At 40.9% G+C, this 20,163-nt stretch overlaps 1 protein-coding gene across 1 annotated transcript in view; it reads right to left on the bottom strand.

Moving 5' to 3' along the window:
* The window catches only part of UBE2N (ubiquitin conjugating enzyme E2 N), a 35,554-nt gene extending 15,792 nt beyond the window's left edge, over positions 1 to 19,762 (bottom strand). The window contains exon 1 of the mRNA XM_042992889.1: positions 19,407 to 19,762. Coding sequence (XP_042848823.1) covers positions 19,407 to 19,436 — 30 coding nt within the window. The 5' untranslated portion in view covers positions 19,437 to 19,762. The remainder of the gene's footprint in view (positions 1 to 19,406) is intronic.
* Between the last annotated feature and the right edge of the window lie 401 nt (positions 19,763 to 20,163).

Here is a 20,163-nt window from a genome sequence, read left to right on the forward strand (position 1 = left end):
TAACACATGCAAGTGCTACTTACCAAAAACAGCAAGAAAAAATGTTTTTAAAATAAAATCACCCAAGGAAATTGAATAAGCATTTTAAGTAACCCTATTCTGAAAGTGGCAATGTCTCATTATCAAGAAAACCCTTAAAACTCAGAATAGACAAACTTTTTAAGTTATTTAGTGTTGTGGAGAAAACTGGCTCTCACATACATCACTTGTGGGATGGATTACAAATTAACCCAATCTTTAAAATTTCACATCTTGGAATTTATCATAAGGAAACCTGTGGATGTGTTCAAAAGTACACCTCCAGAAATGACCACACCAAAGCCTATGAGAAAAAGATGTTGTTAAAGGTAATGTGTAACACCAAAGAAAGACACCCCCTATATAAAGTGAAACCACACTTCAAAACAGTATAATCTTTTAATTAAGTGTTGTGCTGGGGTGGAATAGTCCAAATCTTAACGAGATGTTGGTTTTACAGCTGTTGTCAAAACTTAAATTTGTACACTTAAAATGGATGCATCACTTGTATGTAAATTCTACCTCAATAAAGTTTATATAAAAGGAAAAAGAAAGTGTAGTGTGTGTCTTGAGCATATTGAGGGCAGCAATTGGGTCTTAATTTGGGTAGACAGGGCTCTTTATTCACCTATTTGTTGAGACTTAGAGGCAGGAGTTACACTGATCAAGCAGTTACGAATTTGAGCAGTGGAGCAACACAGGAAGAAAGAAACTAGAGGAAAAACACCAAGAGCCAAGGACATGGCTTATGACCATTGGCTGCTTAAACTCCTAACTCTCCAATAAAAATCACTCAACTTGAGGGGGCACCTGGGTGGCTCAGTCGGTTGAGCGTCCGACTTCAGCTCAGGTCACGATCTCGCGGTCCGTGAGTTTGAGCCCCGCGTCGGGCTCTGGGCTGATGGCTCAGAGCCTGGAGCCTGCTTCCGATTCTGTGTCTCCCTCTCTCTCTGCCCCTCCCCCGTTCATGCTGTGTCTCTCTCTGTCTCAAAAATAAATAAATGTTAAAAAAAAAAAAAAATTAAAAAAAAAAAAATCACTCAACTTGCAAAATGCTTGCAATCACACAGTGGATTCTTTTATGGAAACTGTTGAAAGGGCTGAGCCGTGTGTCTGAGTTAACAGCAGGCAAAATGAAACCTCAAGACCTTCAACTACTTGATAAATGGCCAAACCTTAGGAAGGATACTGGCTTTTCAGAAGCTAATGAATTAGAAAGCTAGATAAATTTAGTTAGAACTCCAAGGTGTAGGGATTGACACCAGAATTAATCCTTAAAACTGACCTGGTTGTTCACACATGTTGTTTCATTTAAGCCCCAGAACCACCTCTGGAAATGTACACAAGTGACAGAACATGGATAGAAGCCCACTTCCGGTCAAGGGCTCTCTTTACACTCAACAGTTAGAACTTTGAATCCTCAGCATCCAGCAGTGCTTCACTCACATCCACACACTCATGTTAGGTGAACGACAGAGTCAGAACTATAAGGTGTATCAGAGCTACAAATACAAAATGTTTCTTCATTTGTTCTCATAATATACGAAGTGTCCTTAGAGCTGATGCAGAGTCACCAAGGATAAACTGCGGAAGTACCATTTGCTTTGGCATTTTTCTCTCTCTAACCCTGCTTTAACATCCTAGCTTGAAGACACGCAGTTCTGGTCTTTCCTGAGATCTGAAGGTTGGTCCAAAATACAGGGGAAAAGATTCAACTGATTTGGAACAAAGGCACTTCTCTATAGTATATGTTGCTTACTTTTTTAAGGTTATTTATTTATTTTGAGAGAGAGAGCACGTGTGCACGTGCAAGGGACAGGCAGAGAGAGGGAGAGAAAAAAAACCCAGGCAGGCTCTGGGCTCTGTGCTGTTAGCGTGGTGCCCAATGCAGGGCTCAACCTCACGAACAATGAGATCATGACCTGAGCCTAAATCAAGAGTCAGACGCTTAACCGACTGAGCCACCCAGGCACCCCTATATATTGCTTTTTAAAAATCCTGACTGTCAAATGGTGTGTATGTTGGGGGAGGGGAGTTGCAGCAGGGGTCCCCTTACCCTAAGTGTAATTGTCCTATCTCCCTTCAGATGTCTACATCCCAGCTGGGGCCCCTCAACCCAAGTTTCTAAATTTTAATAATTTCAATCTTTTCTCTGTTTTCTTCCCAGATTTGTGAGTGGTACCTGCTTCCTATTCTACCACAATACCTTAAAGCTCTCTTTTCACCCTTTCAGTCAAGTAACACTTTTTAATTATTATTTTTGATAGAGCGCACACATGCACACACAGGGGAGGGACAGAGAAGGAGAGGGGGGAGAGGATCCAAAGCAGGCTCTGCACTAACAGCAGAGAGCCCAACTCCAGGCTTGAACTCACAAACCATGAGATCATGACCTGAGCTGAAGTCTGACACTTAACCAACTGAACCACCCAGGTGCCCCCTGGTAACACATTTTATCTGTGATAGTTCCCACATGTTCACAGAACTGCCAGACTAAGGATTAGTCCAGCTGCCTGCACACCACTTAGTACCACCCCAACCTCCCACTCCTGCCCTCCACTCTGCAAAGGATAAAAGGACAGCTGGGAAGTAGAAGGGCAGTTATGCCAGTTAAGGAAATGCCAATCCTAGAGGGTGCCCATGCAAGTACTTCAGGCCCCTACATGTTTGGGAGCCCTTCCACTGGATATGAGTAGAAGCCACAATGCCCATATCTAACAACTAGAATCAAATAATCAAATTCAGTATTCAAAGGGTGGTTTACTCAAAAACACTAATTTGAAAATATATGCATCCCTGTTTATTGCAGCATTATATACAATAGCCAAAGTATGAAAGGAGCCCCAGTGTCCATCAACAGATGAATGGATATAGAACATGTGGGGTGTGTGTGTGTGTGTGTGTGTGTGTGTGGAATATTATTAAGCTATAAAAAAAGGGAATGAGATCTTGCCATTTGAGACAATCATGGATGGACCTAGAGAGTATAATGTAAGTGAAATAAATCAGATACAGACAAATACCATAATTTCACTCATATTTGGAATTAAAAAAACACAACAAACAAAAGGCACAAACAGACAAATACAGAGAATAAACTGATGGTTGCCAGAGGGGAGGAAGGTGTGGGGATTGAGCAAAATGGGTGAAGGGGAGTGAGAGACACAGGCTTCCAGTAATGGAATAAGTCATGGGAATAAAAGGTACAGCACAGGGAATATAGTCAATGGTAATGTAATAGCTTTCCATGGTTACAGACTCTAGTTACACTTGTGGTGAGCACAGCATAAAGTATAAACTTGTCCTAGTCACTATGTGGTAACACCTTAAACTAATGGTACATTGTGTGTCAAGTGCAATTCAACATTTTTAAATTTTTTTTTTTAACATTTATTTATTTTTGAGACAGAGAGAGACAGAGCATGAACGGGGGAGGGTCAGAGAGAGAGGGAGACACAGAATCCGAAACAGGGTCCAGGCTCTGAGCAGTCAGCACAGAGCCTGACGCGGGGCTCGAACTCACGGACCACGAGATTGTGACCTGAGCCGAAGTCGGCCACTTAACCGACTGAGCCACCCAGGCGCTCCGCAATTCAACATTTTAAAAATGTGGTTTACTGGTAACAATGTATAGGTTTCACAGAGGTCAAGACCAACACTATACCAACTAAGATCCACCATTCCTCACTTTTTAAAGCAGCAGACCACAGCTAGATGCCCTTCAGAGAACAATCTGATGATTCGTGCTCAACGCAAGCCATACCCAAATGTGAACAACCCAATTTCATAATCTGGCAAGATTTCTGAGATTCCCAACCCCTATACGACCAACTTCTCCCCAGCCACACTTCTCCAATACCCCTGACAGAAGATTTAGAGTCCAGCAATACTCTGAGGCAACACCTTCACATCTATGGGAGTCAAATGAATCTACAGAAAAAGGTAAACTGCAGATAACAAGATTAAGAGAATAATCCTTGGGATCTCCCTGCCAGAGGATATAAATAAATATCCCTTCTCAGTCTTTCTCAGTTCCATTATAAAGCTTTTTCATTACAGATAAAAACAAGACTCTTAATACTGAGTGAAATGGGCAACATTTCTGTACTTTGCAATTAATCACATTTTTTCCAGATACTTGTTTTCCAACCAAGGTTGTGGGATTCATTCTACAATATAAGAGGCAGCATGATAATGTGAAACATGCACAATTTTATAATTTTTTAAAATGTTCATTTATTTGAGAATCTGGGGGCAGGGGCAGACAAAAGGAGAGAATTCCAAGCAAGCTCTGCACTGCAAGGTCTCTTGGTTAGTGAGATCATGACCTGAGCAGAAATCAAGAATCAGATGCTTAACCAACTGAAATACCAAGGTACCCCACCAAGATACCTCATAATTTTATAATTTTAAAGTGAATCTTTGGACTTGGAATACAACCTGTTTGGGGTCTTAGAAAAAAAATAACCTTCTTTCTTCCCCTTTTTCTTAAATTTATTGTTTCTACCCCCCCCCCCCCGCTCCAGCCATACATTTGCTTTCATTTTACTAAAATCAAATATTAAATTATTCTGACTACATATGCCAGCTATTGGCAAAATGAAGTGGCTCACATATACGAAGCAGAAAGAATTAAATATTTTCAGTGCCATAAACAGAGAAAACTAACTATAATCAGTACAAAGAACAAACATACTCAGCATAATAATACTTGTAATGTTTAAAAAATTAACATACATAAATCATAACCATAACTGGCCTGATGATTCAACTCAAGAAATAAAGGACTACTTTGGAGTAAAGAAGTATGCGTGTGCACGCTAAGAATATTAAAATTGCTATAACTTGATTACTCATAAGGTGGAACATATGCTAGTTTCACTTTCTTTTTTCACTGACAGTAGACTAAAAGAGCTGCATTTTTAAAATACATACCTGTAGGACACAGGGAACGAAAGCCTGCTCACTGACTAGGACTCGGTTCTTGGCAGTCAGGGTCCCACTGCATTCTAACACAGGAAAACCTGCTAAGGTAATCCCTACAATGAGGGGCCAGCATCAGAATTCTCCAACACCTTTGTTTATTGTCCTGTTATGACTAATCAATTATTATCAATTAAACAGCAGAAAACAAAAAGGCTAGTATGTATGTGTGTGAACCATCAGAGCAAGGATCTATATAGGCTTTTTAATAAGTATATATGGTGCTTAAAACTTTGACCCAAGAAGTGCCAAATATTTTATTTTTCCAATGGTTACAAAGAGCAAATTAACATATTTTTTCATCAGCTTTAAAAAAATAAGTAAATCCTGCCATTTGCAACAATAAAATTATGCTAAGTAAGCCAAAAGACAAATATGCATGATCTCACTTATGTGTGGAATCTTGAGAAAGAAAAGAAACAAACAAACCCTAAGTAGAATAGAGGTTACCACAGAGGCTAGAAGGTGGAGGAAAAGGGAAGACGGTATGAATCAAAGAATAAAATTTTTCAAAATAAGAAAAAAACAAAAAGTAAAAATTTTCAGTTATAAGATGAATAAATTCCGGAGACCTAATTTATCACATGTAACAATAGTACCGTATTGCACACTTGGAATTTGCTGAGAATAGACCTCAGGTGTTCTGACCACAACAAAAAAAAATAGCTATGGGAAGACCTACGTTTACATGTTTGTAGTAATCATTTCAAAAGGTATACATACACATATCAAAACACCATGCTGTACACCTTCAGTGTATACAATTTGTAAAAAAAAATTTTTTTTAACATATTTTTTCACTGTAATTAATGACTCAACAACAGGACCCAACAATGGGTTTCCCAGAGTGCCTCAACAGGATCCCAGAAAACAAAGCAAAGAACTTAAATTTGATCCCTGATTTTCTTTTCATGGAACTTATAGAAATAACAGAAAATAGTATTTCTAGTTCTAAACCACAATCTACTTGTTATTAAGAACATTCCCAGGAGAGCAGAGGAAACAAACCCAAACAACACAGAATGCTGGGCAGTCACACTTGATGAGGGATGCTTCCTTGCAAACATGGCATAATCCAGAAGCCAGAAAATACATCATCTTGGCTGGTAAACAACATCACTATCGGAGGTTGTATAAGAAAGAGGAGACAGGAAAGAGATGCCAATGAAATAAGATGAAAAGGCCAGCTGGTCAAAAAGTCATATATGCCAAGTTGAAAAGTTTGAACTCCATCCTATATACAGTGGAGAGCCATATCACATCAATGTTTTTAGAATGATGGTGTGGAAAATGGGGAGAGAGGGTTGGCAGTGAGTGAAGACAGAGAGAGGAGTTCTGAGATTGCAAAAACAATCAGGAAAGGATGAATAAGGGCCCACAAACAAAGACAACTGGAAAGAGAGAAGACAGGAATGGGTTAACAGATGCCAGATACATTTGTCAGGCTGAATCAATCTGCATGTGGAAGAGAAACAAGGGGAGGAAAGAGAAGGAGTAAATCTCATGCAACTGGGTTAATGGTGACATAATAAAGAGAAGAAACACTAGAAATGCTGATTCACATGAGGGGAGACAGCAATATGAATACATTTCATTGTAAAAAAAAAAAAAAAGTTGATTTTAAAATGTCTGCAACATTATCAACAACAGCCAATAGCCAAACTATGGAAGAGCCCAAATGCCCACTGACTGATGAATGGATAACGAAGATGTGGTATAGGGACGCCTGGGTAGCTCAAACAGTTAGGCGTCCAACTTCGGCTCAGGTCATGATCTCGCAGTTCGTGAGTTCGAGCCCCACATCAGGCTGTGTGCTGACAGCTCAGAGCCTGGAGCCTGCTTCGGATTCTGTGTCCCCCTCTCTCTCCGCCCCACCCCTGCTTGTGCCCTGTGTCTGTCTTTCAAAAAAATGAATAAACATAAAAAAAAAAAGATGTGGTATATATATTCAGAATATTACTCAGCCATCAAAAAGAATGAAATCTTGCCATTGGCAACAATGTGGATGGAGCTAGAATGTATCATGCTAAGCAAAATAAGTCAGAGAAAGACAAATATCAAATGATTTCATTCATATGTAAAATTTAAGAAGAACAGATGAACATATGGAAAGGAGGAAGAAAAGAAAAAAGAGAGGGAAACAAACCACAAGAGATAATAAGAGAACTCTGAAGGCTGATGGAGGGATGTGGGTGGGGGATGGGCTAGATGGGTGATGGGTATTAAGGAGGGCACTTGCTGTGATGAGCACTTCAATGCAAGTGATCATTGAATTATACTCCTTAAACGAATATTGCACTGTACGTTATTTAACTAAAATTAAAAAAAAAAAAAAAGGAAAAAAAAATGTCTGCAAGACATCTAAGTGAAAATAAAAAGCAGGCAGTTGGAAAGACCTGAAACTCTGCACTAGATTTTGGAATAATTGATCGATGTGGACTGAAACCAAGTTAAGCAAATAAATGTGTTCAAAGGAATATATAATGAGAAAAGGTCCAAGGAGACCCCAAGAGAACATAAACATTTAAAGAGGCTTTAAAACTTTCAAAGTTGATAGGATACAGGCCTGCATATTAGTTATACTAGAAAACTATACATATACTTCAGAATACTGCTTACTACTCAGCATTTTAACATGGGGCGGGGGGGGAGGGATTGCCTAAGATCCAGTTTAAAAGCCAAAAGGGAAAATCAGTTCCAGGACTATGCGATCATGGCCTTTTCTCACTGTTTTAAATTCTGCCCAAAGGGATCAAATAATCACCAAGTTTTAAAACAGGACTTTGAGGGGCGCCTGAGTGACTAGTCAGTTGAGCATCCAAGTCTTGATTTCGGCTCAGTTCATGATCCCAGGGTTATGGGATCGATCCCCTCATTGGGCATGGAGCCTGCTTAAAATTCTCTCTCTCTCTCTCTCTCTCTCTCTCTCTCTCTCTCTCTCTCTCCCTCCCTCCCTCCCTCCCTCCCTCCCTCCCTCCCTCCATCCCTCCCATGCTTGTTTTCTCAGGGAAAGTAAGTGACTTGGCCAAGGTCACAAAGTTTCTTAATCCTTGAGGTAAGAATAAAAGTCAGTGCTGATCCCTAACCATTGTTCACCAGCATTGGCTTAATTTTCTCAATGTCCAGCAATCAAATCTAATCTTTAAAGATAAAGATTTACTACCTTTGACAATTTAAAAAAACAATAATGGCTTAGAAGGCTCAAGAATATTTCTTAAATGTTCTAAAGCAATGCAGGTTTCAAATGTGACTAGTTTGGGGGAATAAATACAGATTACCTACCTGCTGAAAGTACTGCTTTGTTTCATTCAGCACTGTCATTTCTTAAAAGTTATTAACTTAGGAAACTTCAGCTAAAAATTTTGAAAGGGAATGAAGTACTGACACACACTGCAATATGAACTTTGAAAACATGCTAAGTGAAAGAAGCCAGACACAAAATGCCATGTATTATGATTCCATTTACATGAAATGTCCAGAAACAGATGAAACCAGAGAGACAGAAAGTAGATAAACTGTTCTCGGAGGTTGAAGGAGAAGGGGTGAATATTAACTGCTAATGGTACAGTGTAGGGTTTCTTTTCGGGGTGATGAAAATGTTCTGGAATTAGTGGTTATGGCTGCACAACTTTGTCAATTATTAAAATCACTGAAGTGTACATTTCAAATGGATGAATTTTATGGAACACGAGTTATATCTCAAAAAAATAAATGGAGCATTTAGGTTTTTCCTTCCATATTCAGTAAGATTTTAGTCATTCAACCTATGAACTGAAGACTAAAATAGCAAAAGAAAATGAGGAGGAAATAATTCTGTATTATTTTATTATAGAACATACTTAGTCTATTAATTGAATGTTTATAATGAATACATTCATAAACTAGACTTCTGGAGAAAAAAATTTTTCAAATTAAGACTGCATTTAAAATGTCTGTGGTCCAAGCAAAGAAGTGCTGACTCACATTACAGCTTTAGCACTGCTCAAGTATCTTCCTGGAGATTCTGAGATGCCTAACCTGAAATGACATTCTACTCTCCACACACACACACACCCCCACCTCACTTTTCTACTCAGCCTTCAAATGTGAACTCAAATGTCATTCTAAAAACTCTTTCCTAAACCAGTCTTGAAGGTTTCCCCACCCCCAAACTGTCATGTCTTTGGCGTTTCCATTGATGCCGTGCTTTCTACAAATGAGAAGGTCCTGGCTATGTGACTTTACTTATATCCTGTATCCCCCACATTCTACCCATCTTTACATTGAAGTGGAGCACACACAAGGCCATTGTACCTGCAAAATGCCCATAAAAACCATCTGGAGATCTTAAAACATAACAACAACAACAACACACCATGCTAGGCTGGTGTATGTCAACTTTATGAATGCCCCGGATAATTCTGATGTACAACCATGAACTCAGATCATAAACAAGTGTTCACAGAAAATATCTTCTAGTTTCTACACCCATACACCAGCAGCCTTCCCAATGAAACTGGGAGAAGATTCTGACAGGAAACAGGCGAGGTTTGGCCAAGTATTCACTGATCTCCAATGTATAAGTGGTAGGAACCTGAATGGAGCTTGCAGCACAGCTTAACCCTTTCCTGAAGGGCACCAATAAAGACAGGGTGGACAGAGTGCTTTATTTGAAAAAATGTAAAGGCAAGAAACTGCAAGCTTTACAGCTGTAAATCACTGTGCCTCCAACTGTAAAAAATGACTTTTCTAAAAAGCCAAAACAAGAATTCTAGTATATGCAGGTGTGTAGGGAAAATTCTACTGGAACAGCACTCTTCCCTACTCTCTCCAAATGAGAGTGAGGAAAACAGTCAGACACAAATATCCACCGTGGGTTGAAAACACAAAATTCAATTTAATGTATAAATGAGTGTAATAATTCTAATCTATTTTTAGGCTTAATGAGTGAAAAAAAAATTTTTTTTAAGTAGGCTCCACTCCCAGCATGGAGCCCTACGCAGAGCTTGAACTCATGACCCCGAGATGAGCTGAGATCAGGAGTTGCATATTTAACCAACTAAGCCACCCAGGTGCCCCTGGGTGAAAATATCGTTTAAAATTAACATTAGAGACACTATGCTCTGATGCAGTGATACCTCAAATGTATTTTGCTAGTAAGAAATAGCAAGAAAGAAGGGAATAGCTGCTCTTCAGTTCCTTCTCACCAGAACCCCAAACTTCCCCAAATGCAAGGATTCAGAAGGGCAGGAGAGGAATATACCGCCCCAGACCAGAGGCATTCCGTCCTATGTGAAACTATTACTAAACAGGGACTCACTTGTGCAAAAGCCTCTAATTAAACTGCAATAAGGAGACTTCTGATGAAAAAGAAGAAAGCTAAGCACTTAGACTCTGCACATGAACATGTTTTTCCACTTCATCTGTCCAAATGATAAAATATAAAAATACATACAGTGCCAGTTATTATCGAGGGGCAGATAAGCTCTGGCGCCTTCCATCTACAGCACCTGCAGTCTATAGATTTAGACTGCAGAGGTTCGTATCACAGCTCCACCAACCATTTAACACCTCTGTGCAGGCTTCTATATCTGTAATGCAGGACTAATACTAACATCCATATCATAGGATTGCTGTTGGAATTAAATAAATTAATGCATGTAACATGCTTAGAACAATGCATCATACATAGTAAGTGCTCAATAAAAGATGTCTTCCTTACATAATAAAAACCGTATGACCAATCTCACTTCAAGAACAGTTGCCACACGGCATTCTGGTGAATGATTCATACCCTAAGTCTGAATTTAACAATTCAAAACTTAACAATGCTTTCTTTGCCCAACAGTTCTTGATGTCAACTCTCTACACGTAGTATTTGGACACTAATAGTTCTTGTGGGAACTTGATAATTATATATAAGACCCTATCCATCACACATACTGGATTTCTGGAATATGCTATACTTTTGTGCACTTTCTCCCACTCCCTTTCTCCTTCCAGCTTTCCTACCTGCTATTCCATCTACCCAAACTCACTCCCTCCTTCTCTTCAACTTTAATAACATTCTCTCATCCTTACTTTCCTGGACCCTCAGACTAGGGTAAATCTCATGTATATCTTCTCTCACAACTCACCTCACCTAATTTCTTGTTTCATGACGTGTTTCTTAGACAGGGATGTCTTTCTTGTTCACCTAGCTTAGAGCTAAATATGCATTATGCATTTCAATAAATGCCCATTTAATTGAACTGAAACATGCCTTAAGAATGGATTTTTAAAAAAGGATAATAAAAAGGCAGACAAATTGCAATGTTATGGAAAAATGAAACTCGGTATTGGGCTCTTAAATAGCTTACTAAAGTCACTTTTGTCCCTGCCCTATTTTAAGGGGGTGAAGTGGATGGTAATGTCCTTAAGGGTCATAAAAACACAGACTTTATGGGGACATTTTCCTTAGAATAAATGAAAACATCTTTAAAAGTTGTGAAGAAATAAAGGCACCCATAGTCTCAAAACATAAAAATAACATGTTATGCTTCCTTCTAGTATTTTCCTGGTATTGTACAATGCCTTCAGTTACTAGATTGTAAAGACTTTGAAAATAAAAAACAGATTGGCCCAAAACAGACCAAATTACTGAGAGACACATACTGAAAACTAAGAGTTTAAAATCTCAACAGGAAATAGCCAAAAAGCAAAATATGTCAACATTAGATTCTGAAACCAATGTCTAAAAGCACTTTAGAGACACTAGGCTGGCTCAGTCAATAGAGCATGTGACTCTTGATCTCGGGGTCATGGGTTTGAGTCTGAAGTTGGGCACAGAGATTACACTTATTTATTTATAATAAATAACATAGGAGGACTTTTATAGCTGAATCCTAATAATTTAGAAACATCTGAGTTGTAGGCCAAGTCAGAATTATAAAAATTTTGATCTCTAAGGATCCTCAGGGGATTTTAGAATAGCTACAACCAGGACTTTAGCAAATATACAATACCCTGAATAGTGTGGTACAGCTCTGAAAGACAAAGAAGTCTTTCTGTTGATTCTCTGAGGGCTCATCCAATCACATAATAGTTTCTGCCACCAGAGATGCTAGGACCAGTTCTCAGACTATGGTGATCTTACATCATATCTAATCCACAAATTAAAGAGAACTATTTAACATTAAAAAAAAAAAAAAAAAGGTCACTTAGGAAGCATTTTTAGAAATTGCTAAGACTTCAGGTGAAGTTAACTGATTCCCTATTATTCCACCTCCTAATTTATATATTCATGCTGATGTCCTTCATACCCTAAATTTGCAAAGAAAATTTCAACTATATAATAAAATACAAGTCCAACTCATCTTTCATACAGGAGTATTCTTGATATAAAATTACTACATACGCCTTTCAGATCTATTTTGTTTTTGGAAAATGAAATTATATAGTAATTAGGCACCTGCATCAAAACTGTGATTACTACAACTGTAATGCCCAAAGCCCTGGTAGATGCTATCCTCATCTCCTTGTTTCTGTATTTCTCTAGTGCATACGTATCTGTAACTCATGATAACAGATTTAAATGTTATGTTCACAATCCATACTACCTGAATCTGTAGCACAACTTACTTTCTTCTTAAAACCACTTACATGCAAGTAAACCATCCTATAAGGTATAGAGGGGAAAAGCAAAGATATCAACTTGTAAGCAGAATCCTAGTTATCCAACTTCTTTGCCTACAGACTCATCAGAGAATGAAAACAATCGGCATTCTAACGTGTAAAACTCTATGCCTATGAAGTGGTCACAAGTGTGGAAAAAATTATGAACTTCTGCTAACCAAATGCATATTTCTGATGCCATAATTAGTCAGCATGGTGGATACTCAGCAATGCTTGATAATCTGACAAAACTCAGTTTCTATTGTGGGAGAGCTGATCAACCTGGACTGAAGAAAGTGCTTGACAGAGAGAAGCTTAAATAACACCGGAGAGGCGCCTGGATGGCTCAGTCAGTTAAGCATTAGGCTCTGGATTTTGGCTCAGGTCATGATCTTACAGTTTCATAGGTTTGAGCCTGCATCGGGCTCTGCACGGACAGCACAGAGCCCACTTCAGATTCTCCCTCTCTCTGTCCTTCCCCTGCTCATGCTCTCTCAAAATAAACTTAAAAAATAAATATTTTTAATTTACTTTCAATTATGCCCACATTTCATAATCAAAACATTAGGCAGTATATTAAACAATATCCTTATAACCTGAAAGTTTAATCACTACCAAAAGTAGTCCAGGGATTCTTAACCTGGAATCCATGGAGACCAAGATGATTTACAAATAAGCTTGTCAAGAATCTGAATCCCAACACACCTAGGTGGCTCAGCTGGTTTAACGTCCTGACTAGATTTTGGCATACTCTACGGGGCAGAGCCTGCTTGGGATTCTTTGTCTCTGCCCCTCTCCAGCACTAGAATGTGCACACTCTCTAAAAATAAATGAACTTTAAAAAAAAAAAAAATCTGAATCCCCAGAAGTCACCCGCAAAAGTAAGGCTTATTTTCCTAGGATGGTCAGAAAATTCTTAAATTGGGACAACAACCAAAAGAGCCAAGAATCACACTGTTTCTGGTCAAATATCTACTATAAAAGTTTATCAGTTTCCTAAGGATGTTTTAATTACATATAACAAGTCCATCCTCATCACGTAAGGATTTCATGGCTTTTTTTTAAATGGGAAAAAAACATTATTGAACTTTCAAGGCTTAAAAAAAGGGCCAGTTTCCTAAATAATTTTTCTTAGTAAAAACTACCTTATATACTAGAATAGATATCCAATGATCAAATGAGTGGCTTTTAAATAGTGCTGGGGGAGGGGGGGCCTGGGTGGCTCAGTTGGTTAAGCACCATACTCTTGATTTCAGCTCAGGCTGAGCTAAGCATGGAGCCTGCTTAAGATTCTCTCTCTCCTTCTTCCTCTGCCCCTCCCCTGCTCACGCACACACACATGCACGTGTTCTGTCTGTCCCATTCTCTCTCTCTCTCTCCTCTCTCAAAAAATAAATAAGGAAAATAAACAGTGATAGGGAAAAAGTGACATCTGTATTTTTAAAAATCAAAATTATTAAAGTAAACAGTATACACAACTCAAGCCTAAATGCAGAGTCAGATCACATCAGGTTTTTAAAAATCTGGAACCAAACCTCACCAACAGAAGAATAAAAATCTAATCTAAGCAGGTTGGTTTGCCAGGTTTTAATCAAATAAGTCAACTCCTTGAGTAAGTTAACTACTGTTTCTTAAGGCTATATTTTAGTTTTCATGATTTATTTTGAGAAGACAAAAGAACATCACTCTATTTTTTTATTTTTTTGTTTATTTTTGAGAGTGAGAGAGACAAAGACAGGGCATGAGTGGAGGATGAGCAGAGAAAGAGAGAGACACAGAATCTGAAGCAGGCTCCAGGCTCTGAGCTGTCAGCACAGTGCCCGACACAGGGCTCAAACCCACAAGCCACAAGATCACGACCTGAGCAGAAGTTAGACACTCAACCAACGGAGCCACCCAGGCACCCCAAAAGAACACCACTCTTAACGTAACATGTAAATCTGAAATAAATTTTTGACCAAGGCCACAACGACAGATCTCATTTATCTGCCCCCCAAGTAACTGTAATTCTTTATGACGAGTAGGTTAGGGAGGACCTTTTATTTTAGGTGTCTTTTAATGTGATTTCAAGCTTTAATTGCTCAGTCACTTTGAGAGACTAAAAAAGCTCTGGCCCAGGAAAAGAGAAAAAAGCAAATTCTAAAAATTCTAGCAAAACATGAAACTGCCAAGATTCACTGTAACTCACATGTGTACAAAATACCTCTAACTATGAGACTATTACAGCACTGTTTGCATGCAAATTTGGAGGACAATCTAAAAGTCAGCAATAAGGTCTAACCATACGGTTCCACAAAGAACCCCTTTAAAAAAGGAGTCACCCGGGGGTGCCTGGGTGGCTCAGTCGGTTAGGCATCGGACTTCAGCTCGGGTCACGATCTCATGGTATGTGGGTTCGAGCACGGCATCAGGTTCTGTGCTGACCGCTCAGAGCGTGGAGGCTGTTTCGGATTCTGTGTCTCCCTCTCTCTCTGACCCTCCCCTGCTCGCTCTCTGTCTCAAAAATAAACATTAAAAAAAAAAATGGGTCACCTCAAAGATATATTGGTTTGGAGGGAAAAGACTAAGTAAGGTATTAGCAACAGGAGGAGGGGAACAAACCTACTATATACATACTAAGTCTCTCTGTCTTTCTGGAAGAACACAATAAAAATAATGGTTGTCTGGGCAGGAGAACTTCAATGCTGAAGGACAGAGGAGAGTATTAATTTTCTCCATATACCCTTTAGAACCTTTCAAGTGCTGTGCTCTATGTATGTATTCCCTATTAGACAGAATAAAAAATCGACTTACTTTTCAATGAAGTAGAGATTAACTTTTAGCTCAGAGATTGACTTTTAGCTCAGACACTGGTTTAGATAGAATCTACTAAGCAATAACAATGTCAAGTTATGATATAGCCTAACTCTCCTAAAACGTCTTCCAGAAATTAAAGCACATTCATTCATTCAACCAACGGTTCAGTGCCTACCACATCCTTTAGATATTAGAGCAATGCCCAAGTATTCTAAGAATCCCTGTCTTCATGGAGATTTAGTAGGAGCAGAGATAAATGGTATAAAATATAACTTCAAATAGTGATAACTGCTACACAGAGAGGGAAATAAAGGGAATAAAGAGGAACTACAGAGGAGGGGGAGAGGAAAACTGTGTTTTGAGGTGACACGTGAGTCAAGAACTGAACAATAAGCCAAAACAAGCAATGCAGTAAACAGAAGGAAAGCCCTGTGACTGGAACAAACTTAGTCTCTTATTGTTCAGTGTACAGCAAAGCAACAGTGTGGCTGCAGTGGAGTGACCCAAGGAGAGACACACAGGAGATGACCTCTGAGGTAGGAAGATGTAAGGCAGACCTTGAAACTAAGTGGGGGTGGGGGGAGTCCAGATTTTATTCTAAATGTGATGGCGAACCTTTGTAGAGTTCTGAGAAGGGGAGTGACATGATCTGTATTTTAAAAGGTAACACTAGCAGCTGCTTAGGAGGCTAATACAGTAGACTAGGCAGCAAATGATAGAACTGAAAAGTGATTTCAGAGATGAGTAAATGTGTCTGATAAAATATGTCTGGGTGGATCAGCAGGTTAAGCGTCTGTCTGACTCCTGATTTCAGCTCAGGTCTTGATCTACGATTTGTGAGTTTGAGCCCCATTATCTGGCTCTGCACTGATAGTGCAGAGCCTGCTTCGGATTCTCTCTCTGCCCTTCCCATGTGTGTTCACGGAAGGCGTGCATGCACATTCTCTCTCTCAAAATAAAATTTAGGGGCACCTGGGTGGCTCAGTGGGTTAAACCCCTGACTTCAGCTCAGGTCATGATCTCATGGTTCATGATCTCTTGGTTTGAGCCAAGCCCGGCACTGGGCTCTGTGCTGACAGCTCAGAGCCTGGAGCCTGCTTCAGATTCTGTGTTTCCCTCTCTGCCCCTCACCTGCTCATGCTCTGTCACTCTCTCTCTCAAAAATAAAATAAACATAAGAAAAAAATTTTTAATAAACAAACTTAAAAAAAAAGAATATACTTTGAAAGTTAAGTGCCTAGAGAATTTGCTAGTGGATTGTATAGGGGAATCTGAGTGGGACAGTAAATGTGTGAAGAGTAATTCAAAAAATCACCTTATATTTGTATAGTTATTTTCAGTTGTCAAGGTATGTTTACATACATTATGTAATTTCATTATAATAAGAGGCAAGGGAAGGTCACACCAGGTCAAAATCCAAGTTCTGCCTCTTGCCAGTTTTAAGGCCCCAGGAAAGTCATTTGAATGATTTCTAGACTATAAAAGGTAGTCTACTTCACAAGATCAAGATCTGCAAGTATCAAAAGGTTCAAGAATTTTGCAAATGTAGGGGTGCCTGGCTGGCTCAGTCAGTGGAGCATGCAACTCTTGATCTCAGGGTCGTGGGTTCAAGCCCCACACTGGGTGTAGAGATTACTTAAAAATAAAAGAATTTTGCAAATGTAGATAATGACCAGTTGGAGGTAAACAGCATCCTATTATTAGCTGTCCACCACCACCACCACCATCACATTCTATATGGAAACTTGTATTGTGGTTGACAAAGAGGAGGCAAACTTATAAAAAAATTTTAATTAAAAAACAAATATTTTTGCACTGGCTGTTATATGTAGGGGATGAATCACTGGATTCTACTCCTGAAATCATTACTGCACTATATGCTAACTAACTTGCGAGTAAATTTTAGAAAATTAAAAAATAAATTCATTAAAAACACTTTTACTGAGTAAAGGAAAATATACATAACATAACAACAACAGGCACTAGGAAAAACATTACAGGCTTGTAATCTTTCCAAGGGATTGGAGAAAACAGTTCTTTTAAGATAAACTATAAAAGGCATTGAAGTTAAACCACTTAACTTTTACAAGATAAAACTCAAATCAAGCCCCCTTAATAGAGATGTGCTATCCACAAGATACTGTAAAATCATGATCATGAGTTATCACTGTCTTGGTTAAGTAGTAAAATGAAAATACCTAGTGTAAACTAAATTATTGTGTGCCAAATGAACTAAATTATGAGGACCTCAATTCACTGTCATAAGTCATTTCTGTAACTTCATTAAACAAAGTTTCACAGAATTTATTTTTCCATCCAAGGCTTTTGTATTACTGCAGAATATGTCCAGAGTCAAGCAAACTGGAAGAAAAAAATGTTAAATCTTTAATTCATTACGTGTTCTGGAGAATTATCTTGAATATCAATTCGTATTATGTAGTTGATGACCCAAATACAGAAAACAAAAATTTAAATGAGGGATCCTCTATCCCTCATTTTCAACTGGGCCTCAATAAACATGATGGGGCCACATGAGCAAAACTACATCGTTAAGAACCATCCAGTGCACACAGCAATTAAACTGCCTTGTGCAGAATCTGAGACAAATCCATAATACAACAAATTTCTCACTATGAAGGTTCACTTTATTAAACTCTAGCATACCATGACAATCTACGCTACTTCCCTGATTTCTAAGAATTTCTACCACATAAAACGTCTTATTTCTCCAAATCAAGCACCTTTTAGGTTAGAGATACCCTCACCGTCTCAGATATATTTAAGTGCAATTGCACGAAGCACTACACAATACATCATCCTTCAAAAGATCCTGGGCTTGCTATGAATCTCCCCGCAAACTTTGGAAGAACAAACCAGGCTATGCCAAGGAAACGATGCTGCAAGTTAGTCACTTTAACTCGCATACAGAGGTTCTGAGGTTCTGAGCAATAGAGGTGCAACGAAAATTTTGATTAAAAATGACAAGAAAGTTCAAGGTTTTGTTTTTGTGCACTGCAAGAAATATTGCACATCTGAGGACCTGATATTACGTAAAGAATTTACAAAACAAGTATGTCGATTTCCATGCTTCCATATGCATTTGTCAAAGTGTAGTATTTATAAAGAGCCGAAGAATGGTTTAAAATTAAAAGTGCATAAAATCAAGAGGCAAAGGATTTCAGTCTCCCATACCTGCGCTGCCCCTCCCCTCCCCCAATGCTGTGTTAAACTATTCCCTCTGAGCAAAAACAGCTCTCAGAGTTTGCCAACCAGAGTAAAATCACTTCACAGAGATAACGGGCGGAAACGTATTTAAAAGGGAGGAGATCACGAAAGCGAGGGCAGCGGGACGCGGAGCCCCACGTCCCCGGACCCCAGCAGCCAGCGGCGGACATGTGCCTACTGCTGCAGGACGCGCGGCCCTCCCGGAGCCGCCTCCCGGGGCATAGGGCCCCGCCCGGCCTCATTCTCCTGGTTCATTCATTCTGAATCCGGGGCTTCCGCACCCCCGCGCTCCCGCCCGGCCCAAAAGAAGGCTCCAGGGCTGAGGAGCTGTGTCGGGCCACAGCTCCCGCCCGAAGTCCGGGCCCCGCCGCGATTCCCGCGCGCCCGCGGCCTCCTCCCAGGTGGTCTGAGAGACTGCAGAGGCCCGCACCGGCCCGCATCCGAGACCAGAACCCCGCAACCCAGCGGCCCCACCCTCCGCCAATGTGCAGGCCGGGCCTTCCCCGCCTGCGGGGCGGCCACCTGGAAGCCCCCGGTCTCCGCCGCCCGGCTGCCCCACCGCGGCCGGAAGTCTCCCCGGAGCCCCCTCCCCAGCGCCTGACTTCCCTCGCCGCCGCGGCCAGACCCTCTCCGCGCTGGCCTCGGGCCTCCCAGCGCCGGCCGCGGGCCGAAGGAAGCGAGGAGCCGCGCCGCCGGGTCCGCCGAGCGGGCAAGAGCAGAGCACAGAGCCGGGGGTTGGCCTGGGCGGTTACCTTGATAATCCTGCGGGGCAGCCCGGCCATCTTGTCAGATCCCGAGTTCGGCCTCTGGTCTCGACTCTGGCTCCGCTCGCCTCACGCACGAGTGGAAGTCCAGGGCTCCACTTCCGGGGGACGTTGCCGCGCCCGCCGCCGCCGCCGCCGCCGAGGCCCCTCGGGAAATGTAGTCCCTGCTCGCGCGCGGGCGGGCTTCCCTCGGACCTGGCCCCCTCCCCCGCGTTCCCCGCCCCAACCCCGGCCTGGGGATGGCGGAAGTGACGAGTCCCGGTGGGGCAGAGAGTTGGGGGAGGCGGCGCCGGGCGGCGCGGAGCTCCGGCGCTCGTGGCGGAGCTCGCCGCGCGGTGGTGGGACTGTGGGGCCGGCGCCCCGCCCGCACCAGTGGGCGACGTAACAGAGGCCCAGGCGCGGACGCAGCCCATTCATTCAGCCGCTAGTTTTTTGGTTCATTCAACGTTCCTGCATTGCGCGCGGCCGCAGTTGGCGCTGCGGTGAACGACTGCGGTGAAGCTGAGCTGCGGACCCCTTCCTTTAAGGGAGGTGGAAGATGGGAACTCAGTAGCCAAACTCGTAAATGCGGGCTTCGGAAGTTATCCGGGAAAACCCTAGCCAGAGAATTTTGATATTTAAATTTTGATATTTAAATTTCACATAAATCGGTCCCCTTAAAGCCCAGAGAAAGCTGAAAGAAAGGGTTTGGAGAGAGTTGGGGGCAGGGAAGTGGCTTCTGAACGCCCGGACCTCGTGGTTGAGA

This window comes from Panthera tigris, chromosome B4 (genome assembly GCF_018350195.1).
Source record: "Panthera tigris isolate Pti1 chromosome B4, P.tigris_Pti1_mat1.1, whole genome shotgun sequence".
Taxonomy (NCBI): domain Eukaryota; kingdom Metazoa; phylum Chordata; class Mammalia; order Carnivora; family Felidae; genus Panthera; species Panthera tigris.